At 41.7% G+C, this 20,005-nt stretch overlaps 1 protein-coding gene across 1 annotated transcript in view; it reads left to right on the top strand.

Moving 5' to 3' along the window:
• The first annotated feature begins 658 nt into the window (after positions 1-658).
• Positions 659-20,005, top strand: part of LOC105008725 (NACHT, LRR and PYD domains-containing protein 12-like) — a 39,300-nt gene continuing 19,953 nt past the window's right edge. Inside the window, exons 1-5 of the mRNA XM_034295654.1 lie at positions 659-812; positions 6,637-6,938; positions 7,168-8,971; positions 9,246-9,279; positions 13,484-13,921. Coding sequence (XP_034151545.1) covers positions 6,653-6,938; positions 7,168-8,971; positions 9,246-9,279; positions 13,484-13,921 — 2,562 coding nt within the window. The 5' untranslated portion in view covers positions 659-812; positions 6,637-6,652. The remainder of the gene's footprint in view (positions 813-6,636; positions 6,939-7,167; positions 8,972-9,245; positions 9,280-13,483; positions 13,922-20,005) is intronic.

The raw sequence follows: 20,005 nt of genomic DNA, 5'->3' as shown, positions 1-20,005 counted from the left end.
CTGGGCCTCAGGGCAGTATTCCAACATGATAACGACCCCAAACACACCTCCAAGACAACCAATGCCTTGCTAAAGAAGCTGAGGGTAAAGTTGACGGACTGGCCAAGCATGTCTCCAGACCTGAGAGCATCTGTGGGGCATCCTCAAATGGAAAGTGGAGAAGCCCAAGGTCTCTACTATCGAAAAGCTCTGTGATGTCGTCATTCCAGTGGCAATCTGTGAAGCTCTGGTGAACTCCATGCCCAAGAGGGTTAAGGCAGTGCTAGAAAATGTACACTGTTATACAAGCTGTACACTCACTTCTTTACATTGTAGCAAAGTGTCATTTCTTCAGTGTTGTCACATGAAAAGATATAATCAAATATTTGCCACCTGAGCCCGCAGCGCCCTCTACTGTCCTGTCTGTTGTGCCGGCCCATATATATGTATAACTATAACTGTATTACTGTAGAACTGTAGAACTTCAGCCCTTTGCTTTGTATCAGTTGGTTTTTTGCATTCCATGTTTGTTTAATTAAATCCAACTATTCGAATGCAAGTCAGCCACACCTCCATCATGTTACAGTACATTGGTTTCGAGTGTTTTGCATAATCTGGTATGTGGCTTCTTAAGCATCCTGTAACGCCAAGATCTTGTTGTAGTTGTTTTACTGTCTCAGACTGTCTCAAGTCTTTCACTTTCTGTTATTCTTCCATTGTTGGTATCACTTTGTCACATGTTTTGAATCCTAAGAACCTTTTTATATGTTATTTTTTAAACCGGCATCTGCACATCTTTGGACCACTTTTTGCTCAGGTGTTTTTCTTCAACGGTAATGTACACGTCCTTTGTATATATATTTCAAAATCTAATCCTTCTAGCACATATTTCATTATAGTTTGGAATCTGGTTTATAGTAATAATTTATACCATTCCCAAGGCAAACAAGTTTTAGGTCAACTTTATACTGCTAGGGTATCAAGTAGAAATGATTTAAGATTTGAACTTCTTTATTGGGATGTTTTTAACTGCTGCACTTGGGTTATTGTATGTACTCTCATAAATCATAGGAAATCTGTTTAGGGCTTCATATTTAGTTAGTAGTCTATGGACTATTAAACATGTCATTATATCCTATCCTGTTTTAACCACTTGTATTGATAAATGAGTCTCAGGGTTGGTATTTACGTCTGATATGCCTTGTGCAGTCAGCTCTGTCCCTGTGACATTTAGTTCTTCTACAGCTGCCTTTGCAACAGGATATTGTGGTTGTTTTCTGTGTCTGCCTCTGAGGATGATTTCTTTTCAATTTTTTGACTGACTTTTTCTGGTCTGGTGCCAAATTCAACATTTTGAATTGTTTAGTATTTAACATGCTCCTTCACAATGTAAGGCTGGTTTCCAGTGGTTAAATTGATCTGTGCTTTGATATCCTCCTCAGTTGGATGGGGAATTCCACGGGTAGGTTGTTACTAATATGTTATGCATTCCTCACATTCTAAACTGGTTATTAGTCCCCTACAGATTTATAATATTTTGCGGTTGACTCTGGAGATGGTTGCAAGGTTCTGATGGACCCGAAGGGCTGCGACCTCTGCTGTGAAAGAGGCAAAACAGCGGGTGTGGGAGGAGTTTGGCCCGTCCGCCACTTCAGGAGGGGAAAACGGGGAACCATCCAAGCTGTGTACAGTAAGGATGGGACACTGTTGACCTCAACTGAGGAGGTAATTGGGTGATGGAAAGAACACTCTGAGGAACTCCTTAATCCCACTAACACGCCCTCTATTGTAGAGGGGAGCTGGAGGCTGATGGGGAAGCTTCGTCAATCTCCATGGCAGAAGTCACTGAGGTAGTCAAACAACTCCACAGTGATGAGATCCATCCAGAAAATGTTGAAAGCTTTGGGTATGGATGGGATGTCTTGGATGACACGCCTCTTCAACATTGCGTGGGAGTCGGGGACAGTGCCTAAGGAGTGGCGGACCCGGGTGGGGTTCCCCTGTTCATAAAGGGGGACCAGAGAGTGTGTCCCAATTACAGGGGTATCAAACTTCTCAGCCTCCCTGGGAAAGTCCACTCAAAGGTACTGGAATGGAGGGTTCGCAAGAAGTCGAACCTCTGATTGAAGAGGAACAATACTGATTCTGTCCTGGTCGTGGAACAACCGACCAGCTCTTTACTCTTGCAAGGATCCTGGAGGGGGCCTGGGAATATGCTCATGGGTTTTTTGGATCTGTAGAAGGCGTATGACCGGGTCCCCCGGGAGATACTGTGGAAGGTGCTGTGGGAGTATGGGGTGAGGAGGTCCCTTCTTAGCAACCTTATATCTCAAGAATTACGTTCCTTGGGAACTATTGTAAAAACCACGATTACGTCCTATGCCAACATATCTACAGTGCCATTACATCGGTCAAGAACGTTATATATCAGTCCACATTTTGAATGGCCACATTATGTTGTTCTAGAACGTTATATATCAGTCCACATTTTGAATGGCCACATTACATTGTTCTAGAACATTATATATCAGTCCACATTTTGAATGGCCACATTACATTGTTCTAGAACGTTATATATCAGTCCACATTTTGAATGGCCACATTATGTTGTTCTAGAACGTTATATATCAGTCCACATTTTGAATGGCCACATTACATTCTTCTAGAACATTATATATCAGTCCACATTTTGAATGGCCACATTATATTGTTCTAGAACGTTATATATCAGTCCACATTTTGAATGGCCACATAACATTGTTCTAGAACATTATATATCAGTCCACATTTTGAATGGCCACATTATGTTGTTCTAGAACATTATATATCAGTCCCCATTTTGAATGGCCACATAACATTGTTCTAGAACATTATATATCAGTCCACATTTTGAATGGCCACATTATGTTGTTCTAGAACGTTATATATCAAACCACATTTTGAATGGCCACACACCATGCTCTCCATACAGGTTTTCATATGGTATTATTATTTTAACCACAACTGATTTCGCTTGAGTGGGAATGTACAGGTCCACATACATTTTTGGATAGGTGAAATCCGACAAAAATATTGGATTATGGATATGGATTATTAACATACACATCTATTTATTTTTCAACATACGTTTGTCTTGAATGTTATTTATCACTGCTTATTTAGAGTGGCAACACGCTGCACTCTATATATGTTTTTTCGTATTGTATTATCATTATTTGAACCACAACAGATTTGGCCTTAGTGGGGCTGTTCAGGTCTAGATGGCCATTTTTGGATAGCTGAAATCTTATGAAAATAGATGATAAGGAAAATTATGAATTGAACGTTATCAGCTGTACCCAACAATTTCTATTTGAAAACAATAAAAATAAAATGTCTAAATGTTAGACAGTGCAAGCAACAATTTTTAACCATAATCTGCAGATCATTCCACATAAGCGGAGTTCTAAGGGAAAAAGCCCTGCCTCCAGCTGTATGTTTAGACCATAGACTGTACAAAAAAATGGACGACGCCCTTTCGCTCTTTTCCATTGGTGAAAACTGAAGCCGCCAGTGTCCCGATACGGCGCTGACATCTTGGACTTGCGTCTGCGCAGATAGCGATCTTGGGACCAGTTCTGCGCAGTAGTTATGCGCAGTAGCGAGCAGGAAGTAAAGCCGTAAAGCCGCGAAATCAACAGCCCTGTGCCCCTCCCTCACTCTCCCTCACAGAATGCGCATACCATAATCAATCGCAAGTCCAAGTACAGTACAACCTTTGCTTGTTAAACCTAGACGATATGTTATAGCCTAACTTACATCATGTTTAACCTTAATTTAGAATTGGCCTAATACAAAAATAATTGGTAACTTCTAGCTAACGATCACCTGCTAGCTATTAACATGGCTATTAACGAGGCTTGTTGTCTTTTAGCTAACGTTAGCTAGCCCATTACATTTATTTACTAATTAAATAGCTTATAAATTTAACTTACCGAAAGAAATTCAAAGATCGATTGGAAATGCCAGATCGGTTAGCACAATGTACTGCAGAACAACCCATTATGTCCGTGTGAAATCAATTATAGAAATTTTGAAATTAAATGTAAAGCTCCAATCTCCTCAGTCCTCCGAAGATCGCGAAAAAAGCCTGATGGCGCTTCAATGACTCCTCGGCTCAGATAGCTGTCAATCACAGCTGTGAATCACGACGTCACACCACCGTTTTTAGAGCATTAAATAACTAACTAAAAACAAACTTATTTTAAAAACAAACTCTTGAATTTACATTAGCATGATACAAACTACAGTAAATGACAGAAACCAGCTTCGGAAAAAAGATATTTGAAGGGTAATTTAATTGTTTAGTTGGTCTTGCGTCCCATTGAATAACATGGGGAGGGCAGGGTTTATGACCTATACTGGGACCACTCACCAGGGGGCGATCGAGACGTTTTGGCATCACTTTTCAGGGCTTGTGCGGCACGCTTGGTTTAGACACTCTAGGTACAATGAAAAGGCCTGCATCTTGTGATCTTAGGTTAAGTGTAGGTACAGTACCTTACAAAAGTACCCTCACCTTTGCTAATATTTGATATTTGATTATATCTATTCATTTGACAACACTGAGGAAATGACACATTGCTACAATATAATGTAGTGAGAATACAGCTTGTATAACATTTGTGTACATTTGCTGTCCCCTCAAAATACCTCCGCACACAGCCCTTAATGTCTAAACCGCTGGCAACAAAAGTGAGTACACCCCCAAGTGAAAATGTCCAATTGGTGTCATGTGACTCGTTAGTGTTACAAGGTCCCAGGTGTTAATGGGAAGCAGGTGTGTTAAACTCTCTGAGGATCAGAAAAAACTATTTGTTGCTCTACATAAAGATGGCCTAGGCTATAAGAAGATTGCAAAGACCCAGAAACTGAGCTGCAGCACAGTGGCCAAGACCATACAGCTGTTTAACAGGACCGGTTCCACTCAGAACAGGCCTCGCCATGGTCGACCAAAGAAGTTGAGTGCACGTGCTCAGCGTCATATCCAGAGGTTGTCTTTGGGAAATAGATGTATGAGTGCTGCCAGCATTGCTGCAGAGGTTGAAGGGGTGGGGGATCAGCCTGTCAGTGCTCAGACCATACGCCACACACTGCATCAAATTGGTCTGCATGGCTGTCGTCCCAGAAGGAAGCCTCTTCTAAAGAGGTTGCACAAGAAAGCCCACAAACAGTTTGGTGAAGACAAGCAGACTAAGGACATGGATTACTGGAACCAAGTCCTGTGGTCTGATGAGACCAATATAGACCTATTTGGTTCAGATGGTGTCAAGCGTGTGTGGCGGCAACCAGGTGAGGAGTACAAAAACAAGCGTGTCTTGCCTACAGTCAAGCATGGTGGTGGGAGTGTCATGGTCTGGGGCTGCATGAGTGCTGCTGGCACTGGGGAGCTACAGTTCATTGAGGGAACCATGAATGCAAACACGTACTGTGACATATTGAAGCAGAGCATGATCCCCTCCCTTCGGAGAGTTGGCGAAACTGCGTGTTTTGCCGTTACATGTAAGTTCACTATACCTGTTGCCTACGTTCGTTTTGCTGCTTAAGTCAGCTCTTTTCCTTTGTTGTGTTTTGTTTGTGCTCTGTGTTTGTTTCATTAAAAGATCAACACCGACTACCTCTGCCTGCGCCTGGTTCCTTACTCCCGCAACGCATTACAATTTGGGTGGAAGCAAATGTATCCATACGGTTGTATAGATAAAATATAATTTGGGTGTTTTATTTGTGAAGTTGATGGGATTTTGTCTCTGATTGGAAGGTGTATTGTCAAATTGGGTGGCCAGCGGTTCTCTTTTTTGGAGGGGTTTACTTGGTATTCACACTAGCGGCAACTTCAGATCAATTGTTGTAGAAGTGAGTTAGCTTCCTTCCACCTGGAAGCAAATTTGTTTTTTCTAACAGATGCTGCTGTCCCTCCTTATGAAAGGTTAAGAAAGGACCCACACAAGTGCACCCTGTTAGTAATCCCCAGGCAGCCCAACCTGCATGACCTCCTACTTACAAGATGTGGGTAAACAGCTGTGATAACCCACTAAGCACAATCATTGGAAAGATGTCTTTTCAACGTCTATTCAATGTCTTTTCAATGTCCTTTTCTCAGTGGGAACACAGCCCACATCTCTAAACCCATGTTTGCACCATGTGCCATAATAGGAACATGCACATTTGCTCTAGTTTAGAACCCCATTTGTATCTATCAGTTTTATAATTCTGGTGTGCATTTCTGGTCATACTGGATGTGCCTGCAGTCCTACTCGATGTGTCTGTGGTCATACTCGATGTGTCTGTGGTTATACTGGATGTGTCTGTGGTTATATTGGATGTGTCTGTGGTCATATTGGATGTGCCTGTGCTGCAGGTCTTTGGGAGACTGATATTGAGTTGGAAGATGCTTTAATGTCCTGAGCCTCTACATGTACATATAGGAAATGCACTGCAAAACCAACTTCCCCAAAGAATATTTTGGTTGTCTTCAGAGTAACTGATGTCGTGATCCACAGAATTATCCTCAACAAGGCTGTAGTGTGGAAATAACATTTATTATTGCTTTTTTAATGCTCCAAAATCTAAACCTGTTTTTTTCATTTACATTTTGGTTTTTACTGTGTTGTTTCCCAGTGTCTGGTGATCTACAATGCCCACATCTGTAACAGATCGGCTGATGGCCACTCTGGAAGAGCTGAACAACAAAGAGATTAAGAAATTTCAATGGTACCTAAAGCAGCCTGATGGTTTGATCTCTCATATGGGCTTTAACCACATCCCAAACGGAAAGTTACAAGGTGCTGAGAGAGAAGGCACAGTGGATATGATGGTGCAGAGATACGGCTGTGACAATGCTAAGGAGATCTCAATGGAGATCTTTAAAAAGATGAACAGGAAAGATCTTGCTGAGAGATTAATGGAGAAACACAATACAAGTAATATTTTCTTTCAATTTGAATAAAACTTGTTGTTGTAAAGTAAATGTATGAAATGCCTTTTTTAATGGTTTATAGGGTATTTCTGGATATGTAAATTACTTTAGAACAAGAGGATTATACTTAGTAATTTGCCTTTCTCACTTTCTTTTTCTCATATTTAATATGTCATATTTGTGGAGTGTTCCATTTTGTTGCATAACACTCATATCCTTGTTTGATCATTTAGATGACTGTGCTAAAGAGTGCCAAACTGAAGCAATAATAAAACTCAAAGACAGGCTGAAGAGGACCTCTGAAAAAATATCTGAGGGTATCGCTAAACAAGGAAGTACAAAATATCTAGAAAACATCTACACAGAGCTCTACATCACAGAGGGTGAAAGTGGAGAGGTCAATAATGAACATGAAGTGAGAAAGATTGAGACAACAGCTAAGAAACAAGCAAGACCAGAGACGGCAATCAAATGTAATGACATCTTCAAACCCACACCTGGACAAGACAAGCCTATCAGAACTGTGCTGACAAAGGGTGTTGCTGGAATTGGAAAAACAGTCTCTGTGCAGAAGTTCATTCTGGACTGGGCTAAAGGAAAAGCCAATCAGGATGTCCAATTTGTATTTTCACTCCCTTTTAGGGAGCTGAATTTGATGAAAAAGAAAGAACTCAGTTTGATTCAACTCATCAATAACTTCTCAATTGAAACCAAAGATGCAAGAATCTCTAACTACAACAAATACAAAGTTGTGTTAATCTTTGATGGTCTGGATGAGTGCCGACTGCCCCTTGACTTCAAGAACAACAAGAGCTGTTGTGATGTGACAGAGTCAACCTCAGTGGATGTGCTGCTGACAAACCTCATCAAGGGAAATCTGCTTCCCTTTGCTCTCCTCTGGATAACTACCAGACCTGCAGCAGCCAATCAGATCCCTTCAGAGTGTATTGACCTGGTTACAGAGGTGAGAGGGTTCAATGACCCTCAGAAAGAGGAGTACTTCAGGAAGAGATTCAGTAATGAGGTCATGGCCAGCAGAATCATCTCACACATAAAGACATCAAGGAGCCTCCACATCATGTGTCACATACCAGTCTTCTGTTGGATCACTGCTACAGTCCTTGAGCACATGTTGACTACAGATGATAAAGTAGAGCTGCCCAAGACCCTAACAGACATGTACTCACACTTCCTGGTATTTCAGTCCACACACAGGAATGTAAAGTATGATGGTAAAAATGAAAAAGATCCACACTGGAGGAAAGAGAGCATTCTGACACTGGGAAAACTGGCTTTTAAACAGCTACAGAAAGGCAATCTGATCTTCTATGAAGAAGACCTGAAAGAGTGCGGCATTGATATTAATGAAGCATCAGTGTACTCAGGAGTCTGTACACAGATCTTTAAAATAGAATGTGGGCTGAACCAGGACAAGGTGTTCTGCTTTGTTCATCTGAGTATTCAGGAGTTTCTAGCTGCTGTATATGTGTTTCACTCAATCATCAACAACAATAAGAATCTAATGGATGAAAAATCAATCATGAGGAAAATGTCAATGTTGTTCAGAATTAACTCTGAAGTACCGTTCTACAAGACTGCTGTGGATAAAGCCTTGCAGAGTGAGACTGGACACCTGGATCTTTTCCTCCGCTTCCTTCTGGGTCTCTCACTGGAGTCAAATCAGAAGCATTTACGAGGTCTACTGACAAAGACCAGAAGCAGCTCACAGAGCCATGAAGAAACAGTCAAGTACATAAAGGAGAAGATCAGGGAGAATCCCTCTTCAGAGAGGTGCATCAATCTGTTCCACTGTCTGAATGAACTGAATGACCATTCTCTAGTGGAGGAGATCCAAAGGTACCTGAGTTCAGGAAGTCTCTCCAGAGAAGAACTGTCTCCTGCACAGTGGTCAGCTCTGACCTTTGTGTTACTGACTTCAGAAGAGGAGATTGATGTGTTTGACCTGAAAAAATACTCCCCATCACAGAAAGGTCTTCTGGGGTTGCTGCCAGTGATCAAAACCTGCAGAACTGCTCTGTAAGTACAGTCATGAAGATGACCCCCACCCCCAAACACACACAGACACACACACAAAAACCTCCTCAATCTGCAGTTTATTTATTGACTGACAACATTAATGATTTTATGTACAGGAAGTTACATTCTAGTGTGATGTATTGCAATGTCAGATTTAAAAGTAAATCTAAACTAAAAGTAAGGTTGACATAACAATGATGTAATGTACAGATGCTATTCCAATGTTATTCTGAACTATTATTCTATTTGTGACATCATGATATTCTCTCTCCAGACTGGCAGGTTGTGGAATCACTGAGGAAGGCTGTGCTTCTCTTGTCTCAGCTCTGAAGTCAAACCCCTCACATCTGAAAGAACTGGATCTGAGTAACAATGACCTGAAGGATACTGGAGTAGAGCAGCTCTCTGCTTTGCTGAAGGATCCACAATGTAGACTGGAGACTCTGAGGTGAGAAATTAATAAACAACAACACAACTGACAACATAACAATAACCATGACAACCACACAACAGAAGGGAAATACCAATGTCTGCTGTGTTCCCACCTCCACCTGCTCTGAGATGCCAGCAGGTCCAAGCCTCCATCCCTGGTAAAGACCAAACCCTGTCAGACATCCCTGCAGGTCCAAGCACAGCCTTTCACATGGGCGACCTGTGTTTGACCTGAGATCAGCCACGATTAACACTTCTGTTGTGGGCCGGCTGAACTAGACATGCCTGGTTTCTTGTTTTGAGGTGTGTGTAGATGCTGATATTGTCTGCCTCACTCAACACCGGAGCACTCTGACAGAAACCATGAGCTCACTCAGACAGGTCTGTGGGTCTAGTAGTGATGCACTGGTTGTCTCATAACCCACAGCCCAGGGGTTATATCCACCATGCAGCCAGGCAGAGGGTCACTAAATATTATTTGGGTAAAGGGCAGGTTGATTTACATTTTTAACCCTAACAAAGTTTTTGTAATGATCTGTTTGTTCTGACAGAATTAGACAATATTATGCCTCTGAAGTAGGCTACATTACAGTATATCAGGACGAGTCTCTCCATCACTCAGTATGAATCTCTTTATGTACAGCAGTGGTTCCCAACCAGGGGGACAAGGACCACTAGTAGTACTTAGATAGTACTTCTTCTATCTACAGACCTACTGCGTACAAGGTTATTCCATTGATAATGGTTTATACTGTGAGCTAAGTCAGCACCTGTCGGTTATTGTTATTTGTTTACAAAATGATTAAGATAACATGATAAATATATTTATGCACATTTTGTGACAGATCATTGTCTACAGTGGATATAAAAAGTCTACAATTACATTTGCTTTACAAAGAAAAATATAGGAAAGAACAATAACATAAAGAGAAATACTCAATTGGAAACATCAAGACAAATTAATACATCATAATAATAAAATATACAGTAAGAAAACATATAAAGATTAAAAGTGGGATAAAAACATAGGAAGCTATAAGGCTAAACAGTGTGGTAACGTTTAAGTGCTCAGTCATAGTCACATGAGAAGAGAAGTGTTTTTAACCTGGATTTAAAAATGTATACCTTTGGGGCACGTCTAAGATCTTCTGGTAGTTTATTCCAGTTGTGTACAGCATAAGTGCTAAACGCAGCTTCTCCATGTTTAGTTTGGACTCTGGGCTCTACTAGCTGACCTGCGTTCATGGATCTAAGAGCTGTTTTACAGTCTTTTTCGGGAGTCCAGTTAAAGCTGTTTGATGTTCCATTTGGAATTAATGGAGTTCTACTCCATTAATTCATAATGTAGAGTCATACTGTAGACCCACACAGCTCAACATCTCCTCTGAAACTGCTGAGGCCATTACAGTAGTCAACCCTATTGGAGATAAAAGCATGGAATGAGCTTCTCTTGGTCATTTTGGGACACCAAGCCTTTGATTCTGGCTATATTTTTTAGATGATACAATGCTGTTTTGTGCCCGCTTTGATATGACTGCTAAATGTGAGGTCTGAGTCTATCAGAACTACAAGATTACACACTTGATCCCTGGTTTTAAGGGCCCGTGAATCCAGTTCTTTACTAATATTTGTTCTTTTATTTTATTTGCCAAACACAATAATCTCAGCTTTATCTTGGTTTAATTGTAGACAATTTAAGTTCATCCAAGTATTTATGAGCTATATAGAGTGACACAGAGATTCTATTGGTCTGTTGTCATTTGGTTCGAGAGCCATATATATTTGAGTATCATCGGCATAGCTGTGGTAGTTAATGTTGTTGTTCTGTAGAATTTGGTCCAGAGGTAGCATATAGAGATTGAACAAAAGCGGTCCGAGAACTGATCCCTGAGGAACTCTGCATGCCATTTAAAACTTTAATCAAGGCCGTTTCAGTACTTTAGTGAGATCGGAAACCTGACTGAGAGTTGATTGAAAACAACCTTCTCAATGATCTTGGCTATGAAATGGTCTACAGTTCTACATTATAGATGCATCCAGTGTTCTTTCTTTTAATAGGGGCTTAATGGCAGCTGTTTTTAGAGACAGTGGGAATATGTCTGATTGCAGATAGCTATTAACTATTTGCTGTATGTCCACCGTTATAGAGTAAAAAAAAAATAATCAAGTCTGATTGCAGTGTGTCGAGACAGCAAGTGAAAGCTTTAAGATATCGAACTGTTTCTTCTAGGGATTTTTGATGAATTGTATTAAAATGCGACCTAATAACAAAGTTATGTCTTGGTGGTCGTGGTGACGGTACAGAGTCCTTGTTAGACTGTAGTTCTGATGTTCCATCTAATACTTATACTTTTTTCACTAAAGAAACATGCAAATTCATTACATTTCAAATTGGACATGAGTTCTGATGCTATCTACTTTATTGGGTTTGTAAGCTGGTCGACCATTACAAATAGAGTACGGGTATTGTTGATATTCTTGTTGATCATTCCCGATAAATGTTGCTGTCTGGGCCTGTGTAACTCATTGTTGAAGCTACCAAGGCTTTGTTTATAGATATCATAGTGAATTTGAAGTTTAGTTTTCCTCCACTTATGTTCCGCTTGCCTACATTGTCTTTTTAGGGCGCTTACCATCATGGTGGTTCTCCATGGTGTTTTCTGTTTGTTCATAGTTTTCGGTGCTACACGATCCATGACATTCAATATTTTGGCATTAAAATGGTCCAGGAGTGCATCAACTGACTCAGCACTTATTATTGGAAAGATAGCTATGGCTTGAATAAACTGAGCATTGGTACTCTGCTTAATGTACTGGAACATTTGGGGTGAATCAAAAAAGACACAGAAATGATCAGACAGCGCCAAGTCTTTAACCAAGACAGAGGAAATATCGAGACCTTTAGAAATAACCAGATCTAGAATGTGGCCTTGAGTGTGTATATGCTATTTCACATGTTGAGTGAGATAAAGTGTCAAGTATTGAAAAAAGTTATTTGGCATTATTGTGTGTACTATTATTTATGTGGATGTTAAAATCCCCTGTAATAATAAACAAGTTATAATCAACTGATATAACAGAGAGTAGTTCAGCAAAATCATCAATAACATTTTCATAATATCGTGGATGTCTGTAAATGATTAAAAACAAAATTTTGGGGGTACCCTTCAATGTAAAACAGAGGTATTCAAAATAATAAAATTTAAAATACCTAATGTATTTTCTTTGCACTGGAATGTATCTTTGAACAGGGCAGCAGCTCCTCCTCCTTTCCTACCATTTCGACATGTATTCATATAGTCACATTTTTTGGGGGCTGTCTTTTTACGAATGCCACTACAATCTTCTGTTAGCCTCGAGTAGTTAATGTAGGATATAATGTGTCAGAATGGTGATTTAGGGGGGCGGGCCTTCCATATTGATGTGACAGGTGGGCGGGACATCCAGTTTGTAGGGTGGGACTTCCGGTATGACGTATGTTAGGGTGGGACTTCCTGTATGACGTGTGTATGGGCGGGACTTCAGGAGTGACGTACGCATGTCTGGTGACTTTGTGATTGTCTGGTTATGTTTGATGATTAAAAAATGGGCCTTAAGGTTTCGGAATTTTAATTAACAAATGGGGCAATAAATAATTGTTGTGTCAGCGATAAGTTGTTTGATGTTCAACAAATGGTGTTCGTCAGATCTAAAACCCCCGGTGTTTAATCTTCTGACAAGTGGTGCAACAGATGGCCTACAACCGGTGGTTGTTAACCTTTCATGTTTTATGGGTTGATTGGCGTGGTCTGTGTATTTAAATTACGCAGACATCGGTGATGGTCATTCAGTCTTGCCTGAGCAAACTTACATACACATTACAAAACATGGAGGATTGTGCTACGATCAATGTTTTGGGTGAAACACCGGTGAAAGCTAATATCTTAAACGCCGCTCAGCAATTTGGTAAGAAATTACAGATGGACCGCAGAGATGCAATCAACATGCCAGCCCCGAATAAACCGATGCTTTAATGGTCCCTTCCTGAAGGGACCATTCCAATTTGTGTTTTCTGTGTGCCTTCCGCCGCCCCCAATCCAGCTCCGCTGCCTTCCGCCGCCCCCGATCCAGTTCCGCGGCCTTCCGCAGTCCCCGCTCCTGTCCCGTGGCCTTCCGCAGTCCCCGCTCCAGTCCTGCGGCCTGTCCCAGTCCCTGCTCCAGCAGGTACCCCCGTGCCCGCCTCCCCTGGCGCCTGGCCCTCGGCCGGCCCTCCCGGTTCCTGAGCCTCCGCCGGCCACCCTGGCTCCCGAACCTCAGCCGGCCATCCTGGCTCCCGAGGCCCCGCCGGCCATCCCGGCTCCTGATTCCCGGCTCCAGACTCCTGACCCTCAGCTGGCTCCCGACCCGCCTCCGGATACCGACCCAGCTCCCGACCCGCCTCCGGCGCTCCCTGCTCCCGACCAGCCTCCGGATACCGACCCGCCTTCGGCGCTCCCTGCTCCCGACCCGCCTCCGGCTCTCCCGGCTGGTTCTTTGGGGGCACCTGGTCGGTGCTCCACTAGGGGGCTTCCGTCTGTTCCAGTCCCTGGTCCTTGTCCTGGGGCTGAGGCTCCGCTTTGGTGCCCTGCCCGTCCTCCCCTTTGGTTGTTTTGGCGCGTCCGGGTGTCCGCGCCTTTGGGGGGGGGGGTACTGTAATGGTCCCTTCCTGAAGGGACCATTCCACTTCGTGTTTTCTGTGTGTCCTTGTCTTGTCCTTGTATGTTCTTTCCTGTTCTTGTTTCAGTTAATCAGTATATTCATTTCACCTGTGTTTAGCCCCCACCTGTTTCTGTTCTCCTCGTTTCTCAGTGTATTTAGTTCAGCCATTTTCTCCCTGTTATTGTTGGTCATTGTGCGTGTATGCCCGTCATGTTTGTGTGCTCCTGTGCCTTTGAACCCCTGAACTCTGGGGTAACTCTGGGGTTGAATCCATCAACTACACCAGGATGTTGGCACAGGAATGGGGAATGAATGATGGTCGGATCGGTGGATACATTTTCAAACCAGAGCTACAGCAGGTGGCATTTTATGAATTACCCGAAGGCCATGTGTTTAAGGCTGGTGTGACCGATCAAATGGTTTTTTATGCCGGATTATGGGGCACCTTTCGAAAAGTGTTTTATTTGGGGCCAAAACAAGGCCCACATAATACAGTAGATGTACTGTTTACAGTTGTCGAGGGGCTGAAAGAGTATGACTCTGTTAGATTGGAGCTATTTCCGGAAAATGTCAGCGGGGTAGTTTGTGACTGCGGGCGGATTGACTTACGTAAGACCCTGAAGCCCCGCCTTAAGCTATCACCGACCTCAACACAGCATAAAAACAGACAGACTGCCTGAGACTATCAAGCAGTTGGAAGAATTTACAAAACATGTCTCAAAATTACAACCAAGCGGTGATTGAAGAACCCAAGGCTGAGGACTGGCTGTGTGACACCTGGGATGACAACGCTGAAGCCTTCTATGGAACCCCTGACCCAGACAGCTCGATTCCACCGGCATACCCAACAAGAAACTACCACTGGATTGACAGGGTTGGTGATCAACTAGGTCCTCTTAACCTGTCATACCTTTCAAATGCTAACAAGAGTTATCACAAAATGGACAAACACCTGGTACCAAAAGTTTTAAAGATCATCAAAGCAACAATGGGTATGATTATGGAAAACGTTGTTGGGGTTATTCTACACAAAGCATGCATTGGATGTGAAGTGGACCATCCGAGCCAGACAAGACATTCATGTCTCGAACCGCCTGAGTATTTTTTTTAGGCCCATTATGATGACATTGTGACGACAGTTTTAACCCTGCGACTGAAACATGTGTTGGTCAAGGCTTTGAACGTATCAGGGTTTCATGCACCGCTGACCGATGTTCACGAGGCCACTGAGAACTTTCTGCATGAGCTCAAGTTGGAGCTGAACATCATACAGAGACTGAGTGAGAACAGGGATGAATACATGGATACATTTAATAAGGATGTTGTATGCGACGCAGCGGGGTCATGGTGTGATGAAAGCAAAGAGTCTGTTGTCTAAGGCCGGAGTAGCTTCATTTCTCATGTTAACATGTATATAAACAAAGACTATGAGAAATCTGAATGTTTGTGTAACTTTTCTGAATATATTGGTTGTGTAATTTCGAAAAACTCAAATAAAACATTGTTAAACATGTATTAATTCTCATTATTGCTCGAACACTCTACGATGTCTGAACAGGTTAAGAAAAGTGTTTACTACGACCCGGCAAACCCTGGTGCTTATGTGGGTAGAGAGGGTTTGAAAAGAGCATACTTGGAAAAAACCGGGGATATCCTCAAAAATGGTGAGGCCGATGACTGGCTGCTCGCCCAGGATACATACACGCTACACAGGCCTGTAGCTATACATTTTAAAAGAAATAGAGTTATTGTTCATGATATAAATTCACAATATCAGTTGGATTTGGTTGACATGAGTGCTTACAGTGTGGAAAACGATAACATGAAATTTATGTTAACATGCATAGATGTATTAAGCAAATACGCATGGATTCGCGTGCTGAGAAATAAAAGTGCTATCGAGGTAAAGCGAGCATTTGAAGACATATTAAAAGAAGGAAGAACACCGCAAAAAGTCCAAACGGACAAGGGGAAGGAGTTTTTTTATTCACATTTTGAAATGTTGATGAAGAAGTACAACATAAAACATTTTGCTACAGGAAATTATGTCAAAGCGAGTATCGCTGAGAGATTTAATAAAACAAATAAATCACGAATGTGGAGGTATCTCACAGCAGCCAACACTCATTGCTATGTTGAAGTCATTCAAGATTTAGTTCATGGATACAACCATAGCTACCATCGGTCTATTAAGATGAATTCTGCGGACGTTTGTGAAGAAAATGTTAGATTAGTTCTCAAGAACCTGTATGGGACAACATTAACGAGAAATGGTAATCAAAACTACAAGTTCCAGGTTGGGGATACTGTGAGACTCTCAAAGCTGAGAGGTGCGTTTACAAAAGGCTATGAAAAAGGGTACTCAGATTAATATTTTACAATAACAGAATGTATTCCTTGGGTACCTCCTGTATATAGAATAAAAGATTATGATGGTGATGTGATAGTTCTTTTATGAACAGGAATTGCTGAAAATAATCGTGGCTAAGGATAAAACTTTTAAAGTGGATGCAGTTTTGAATGAGAAAGTACAGAAAGGAAAGAAAATGTGCCTTGTAAAATGGCTTGGTTGGCCTGAGAAATTCAACAGCTGGATACCATCGGAACAAGTGGTTGACCTAGAAACTGGATAAAACTCCAGGATTTACAGGATCACGTCATTTACATTGACTGCGATCAGCATGGGTGACGGTGGCTTCTACATAACGCTGCCCAGTAACTCATCGAGACATGTCTATCCAAGCAACACGAGTTCATACTATACCACTAAATTTGCCAAAGGTATAGATTTGAAAGGTGATTGGGAAGTATCTTTGATAGAGTTCCAATACCCGCATACGTAGAAGACTTTTAAATGGGGTGAAAATTCATTTGAACTACATGACTCGAATAACGACAAAACTTGGAAATATGAACCCAACACCGGTTATTACAATGGTATAGTAAAACTAGTGGCAAAGATCAAGCGTTATATAAAACCACATGGTGTATGGGCGGGGTATGATGAATTTAAAAATAGAATGTTTCTAAAAGGTGAGCCCCAGTTTAGTTTGAAATTTAGTGCAAAACTGAAACAGATATTGGGGTTAAAACCAGGCGAGCGGTGGTACGCCACATGGTACGGAACATACCCCACAGATATTCTGGCGGGGTTTAACACCCTATACATCTACACAGATAAAATGTGATTATCAATGTGTTGGTGACAGTCATGTCCCACTGCTGCGAACTGTACATATTACAGGGAGAAAGAACGAAGTTGTCACAGTGACGTACGACAAGCGTACCTCTTAGTAAGAGGCAATTTGATGAGATCTGTATTGAAGTAAAATCTGATCAAAACCAGCTGGTTTCATTTGTAGTGGGGAAGGTGATTGCAAAATTACACTTCCGACCCGTCAAACAATCTTTTAGAGTTTAAGATGCAGCTGCAGAAGCTCCATGATGATCCTCAAAGGTATGTTGAATACTACACAACACAGGCCGGTAACGGTTTACCAGGGTATCATGGTAAATGTATGCAATGCAATGTATGGGGCCGGTCTAGGGGGCCTTTTCTGAGGGCTTTTCCGGATGGCAATACCTTTGTTGAAGTGCGGGTTCTCAATAGCAAAACTACATCTGAAGAATGCGGCTGGGAATATAGTTGGCAATGTTGTCAACAGTGTTATGTCACGACAAACAAAACAACAGGACAGTTCTGGATTGATGGTTATGTCTTGAGGTGTTAGAAAGAGACCACCTGGTAGGCGGAGCCTACCCAAGAGTAAAAAACGCAAGAATGAGACAAAAACAAGAGCCAAGGTTAAGAGGACATACACCCCGGAGGACGCTCAAAGGGAACACAACAAATCTGATTAAGAATATATTTTAGAGAGATGGCACTCCTACACCGTATGTCTGGTGAATGTATGAAGACAGAGTTGGATTTATTCACAGTTCCATTCACACAGACATCTATTAAGAAAAATACATACATTGAAATACCGACCCTATCAACAATATCAGACGCAGCCCCTCTGGAGTTCTTTATTGGCAGGAATGGTGAAGACTACGTTGATCTGAACAATACTTTGCTGTACCTACGTGTAAAAATCACTAAACCGGACAGAACTAATATTGATGCCGGAGCACGTGTTGGGGTTATCAATCCGATAGCCACCCTATTTTCACAAGTGGATGTCTCCTTGGGTGATCGTTTAATTAGCCAGAGTAGCAAAACATACCCCTACAGAGCCGTTATAGAGAGCATTCTGAATTATGGAAGCGATACATTAAAGACACAGTTTTCAGCTGGGTTGTTTTACAAGGATGCCGCAGGTCACATGGATGTTACGGACCCTGCAGGAGAGAACGATGGACTTACGAAAAGGGCAGCCTATTCAGCGGATAGCACAACATTTGAAATGATCGGCCCTGTTCATAGCGATATCTTCTTTCAAGAGAAACTTATGTTAAACGGCGTTGACATAAAGGTTAGGATGATGCGCGGTAAAGATGAGTTCTGCCTTATGGGGGTCGGGGATGTGCGTTATCGTTTGCATATACTATCAGCGTCACAATTTGTCAAGAAAGTGTCTGTTTCGCCAGCCGTGAAACTTGAAAGAGTGTGTATGGAGACATTTAGTTTACCGGCTGGGGGTTGTGTTTGCAACCAGGAAAACCTATTTTTAGGACCTCTGCCAAAATGTATTGTAATTGGACTGTTGGACAATGACAGTTTTACCGGAAGTTACACAAAAAATCCATTTAATTTCAAACATTATAACTTGGAGTTTGTATATAGATGGTCAGCAATTTCCTAGCAAACCATTCCAACCAAATTACACAACAGGGTCAGCAGTGCGTGAATTTTACCAATTGGCCTTAGCTTCAGGAAAACACCTAAAGGACCAAGCCTTGGCTATTGACAGGTCGGACTTCTTACACGGCTATGCCCTTCATGCATTCAACTGCGCACCCGATGAGGAGTGTGGTCAGCACCTATCCTTGATCAAGTCAGGGAATGTACAACTTGAGATTAGGTTCAGACAACCACTACCCCACACAATTAATTCAGTTGTTTAGTTAATCTTTGACTCCATTATCGAAGTGTCAAACCGGCGACAAGTCATGGTTGACTACTATTAGGAAAACGGTGTGGAAATGAATACCGCAGAGTTGACCGGTGTGGTGAACCAATTTTCATCTAGGACTCATTTCTATGGTGTGCTGGCAAGCGACCAACTACCTAGTGGACCAGTCCGAGATGTTGCATCAATGATGATTGTTAATACACACCCGAGCAATCACCCCGGGAAGCACTGGCTGGCTTTTTTGGAAACCCCCCGGATTTTACATATTTTCCCAAGTCAATCAATGCCTTTCTGAAAACCTGGGAGAATGTGGAATACAGTTCAAAACAAGTACAGGACATGATTTCAACCACGTGTGGGCAACATTGTGTGTTCTTTATCTAATGACAAAAGGTCTGAGTTATAAAGATGTTATGTCTTTTTATGTTGATGATTTACGAGAAAATGATGTCCTAGTCTCAAAGTTTGTAGCTAAGATGTACCAGAGTAAGCGTGATAAGCAAATGTTTAATTGCATACAACATACTCAATCTTGTGAATTGTTTAATTTGTGCCATGGTTGTTGAAGAAATAGAAAAGAAAATCACGTGTTTGTCAACTTTATTATTCAAAACCATAAAAACCATTTGTAAAACCATTTGTAAAACCACATCAATGTTTACATAGAATTTTTCATATAACATTTATTCAAGGTAAAACATACACTTTGACAATGGATCACAAATGATAAAAAAGCATGAAATAAAAACACATTAAAAAGGATGCCATTTTGTGGGGTCCAGGATAGGGGATTCAAAGAAAGCTTTGGTTGGTTGAAAAACAGTTGCTGGGGGTGTGGCTAAACCATCCA

This window comes from Esox lucius, chromosome 11 (genome assembly GCF_011004845.1).
Source record: "Esox lucius isolate fEsoLuc1 chromosome 11, fEsoLuc1.pri, whole genome shotgun sequence".
Taxonomy (NCBI): Eukaryota; Metazoa; Chordata; class Actinopteri; order Esociformes; family Esocidae; genus Esox; species Esox lucius.
This window is presented reverse-complemented; position numbering and strand designations above follow the sequence as displayed.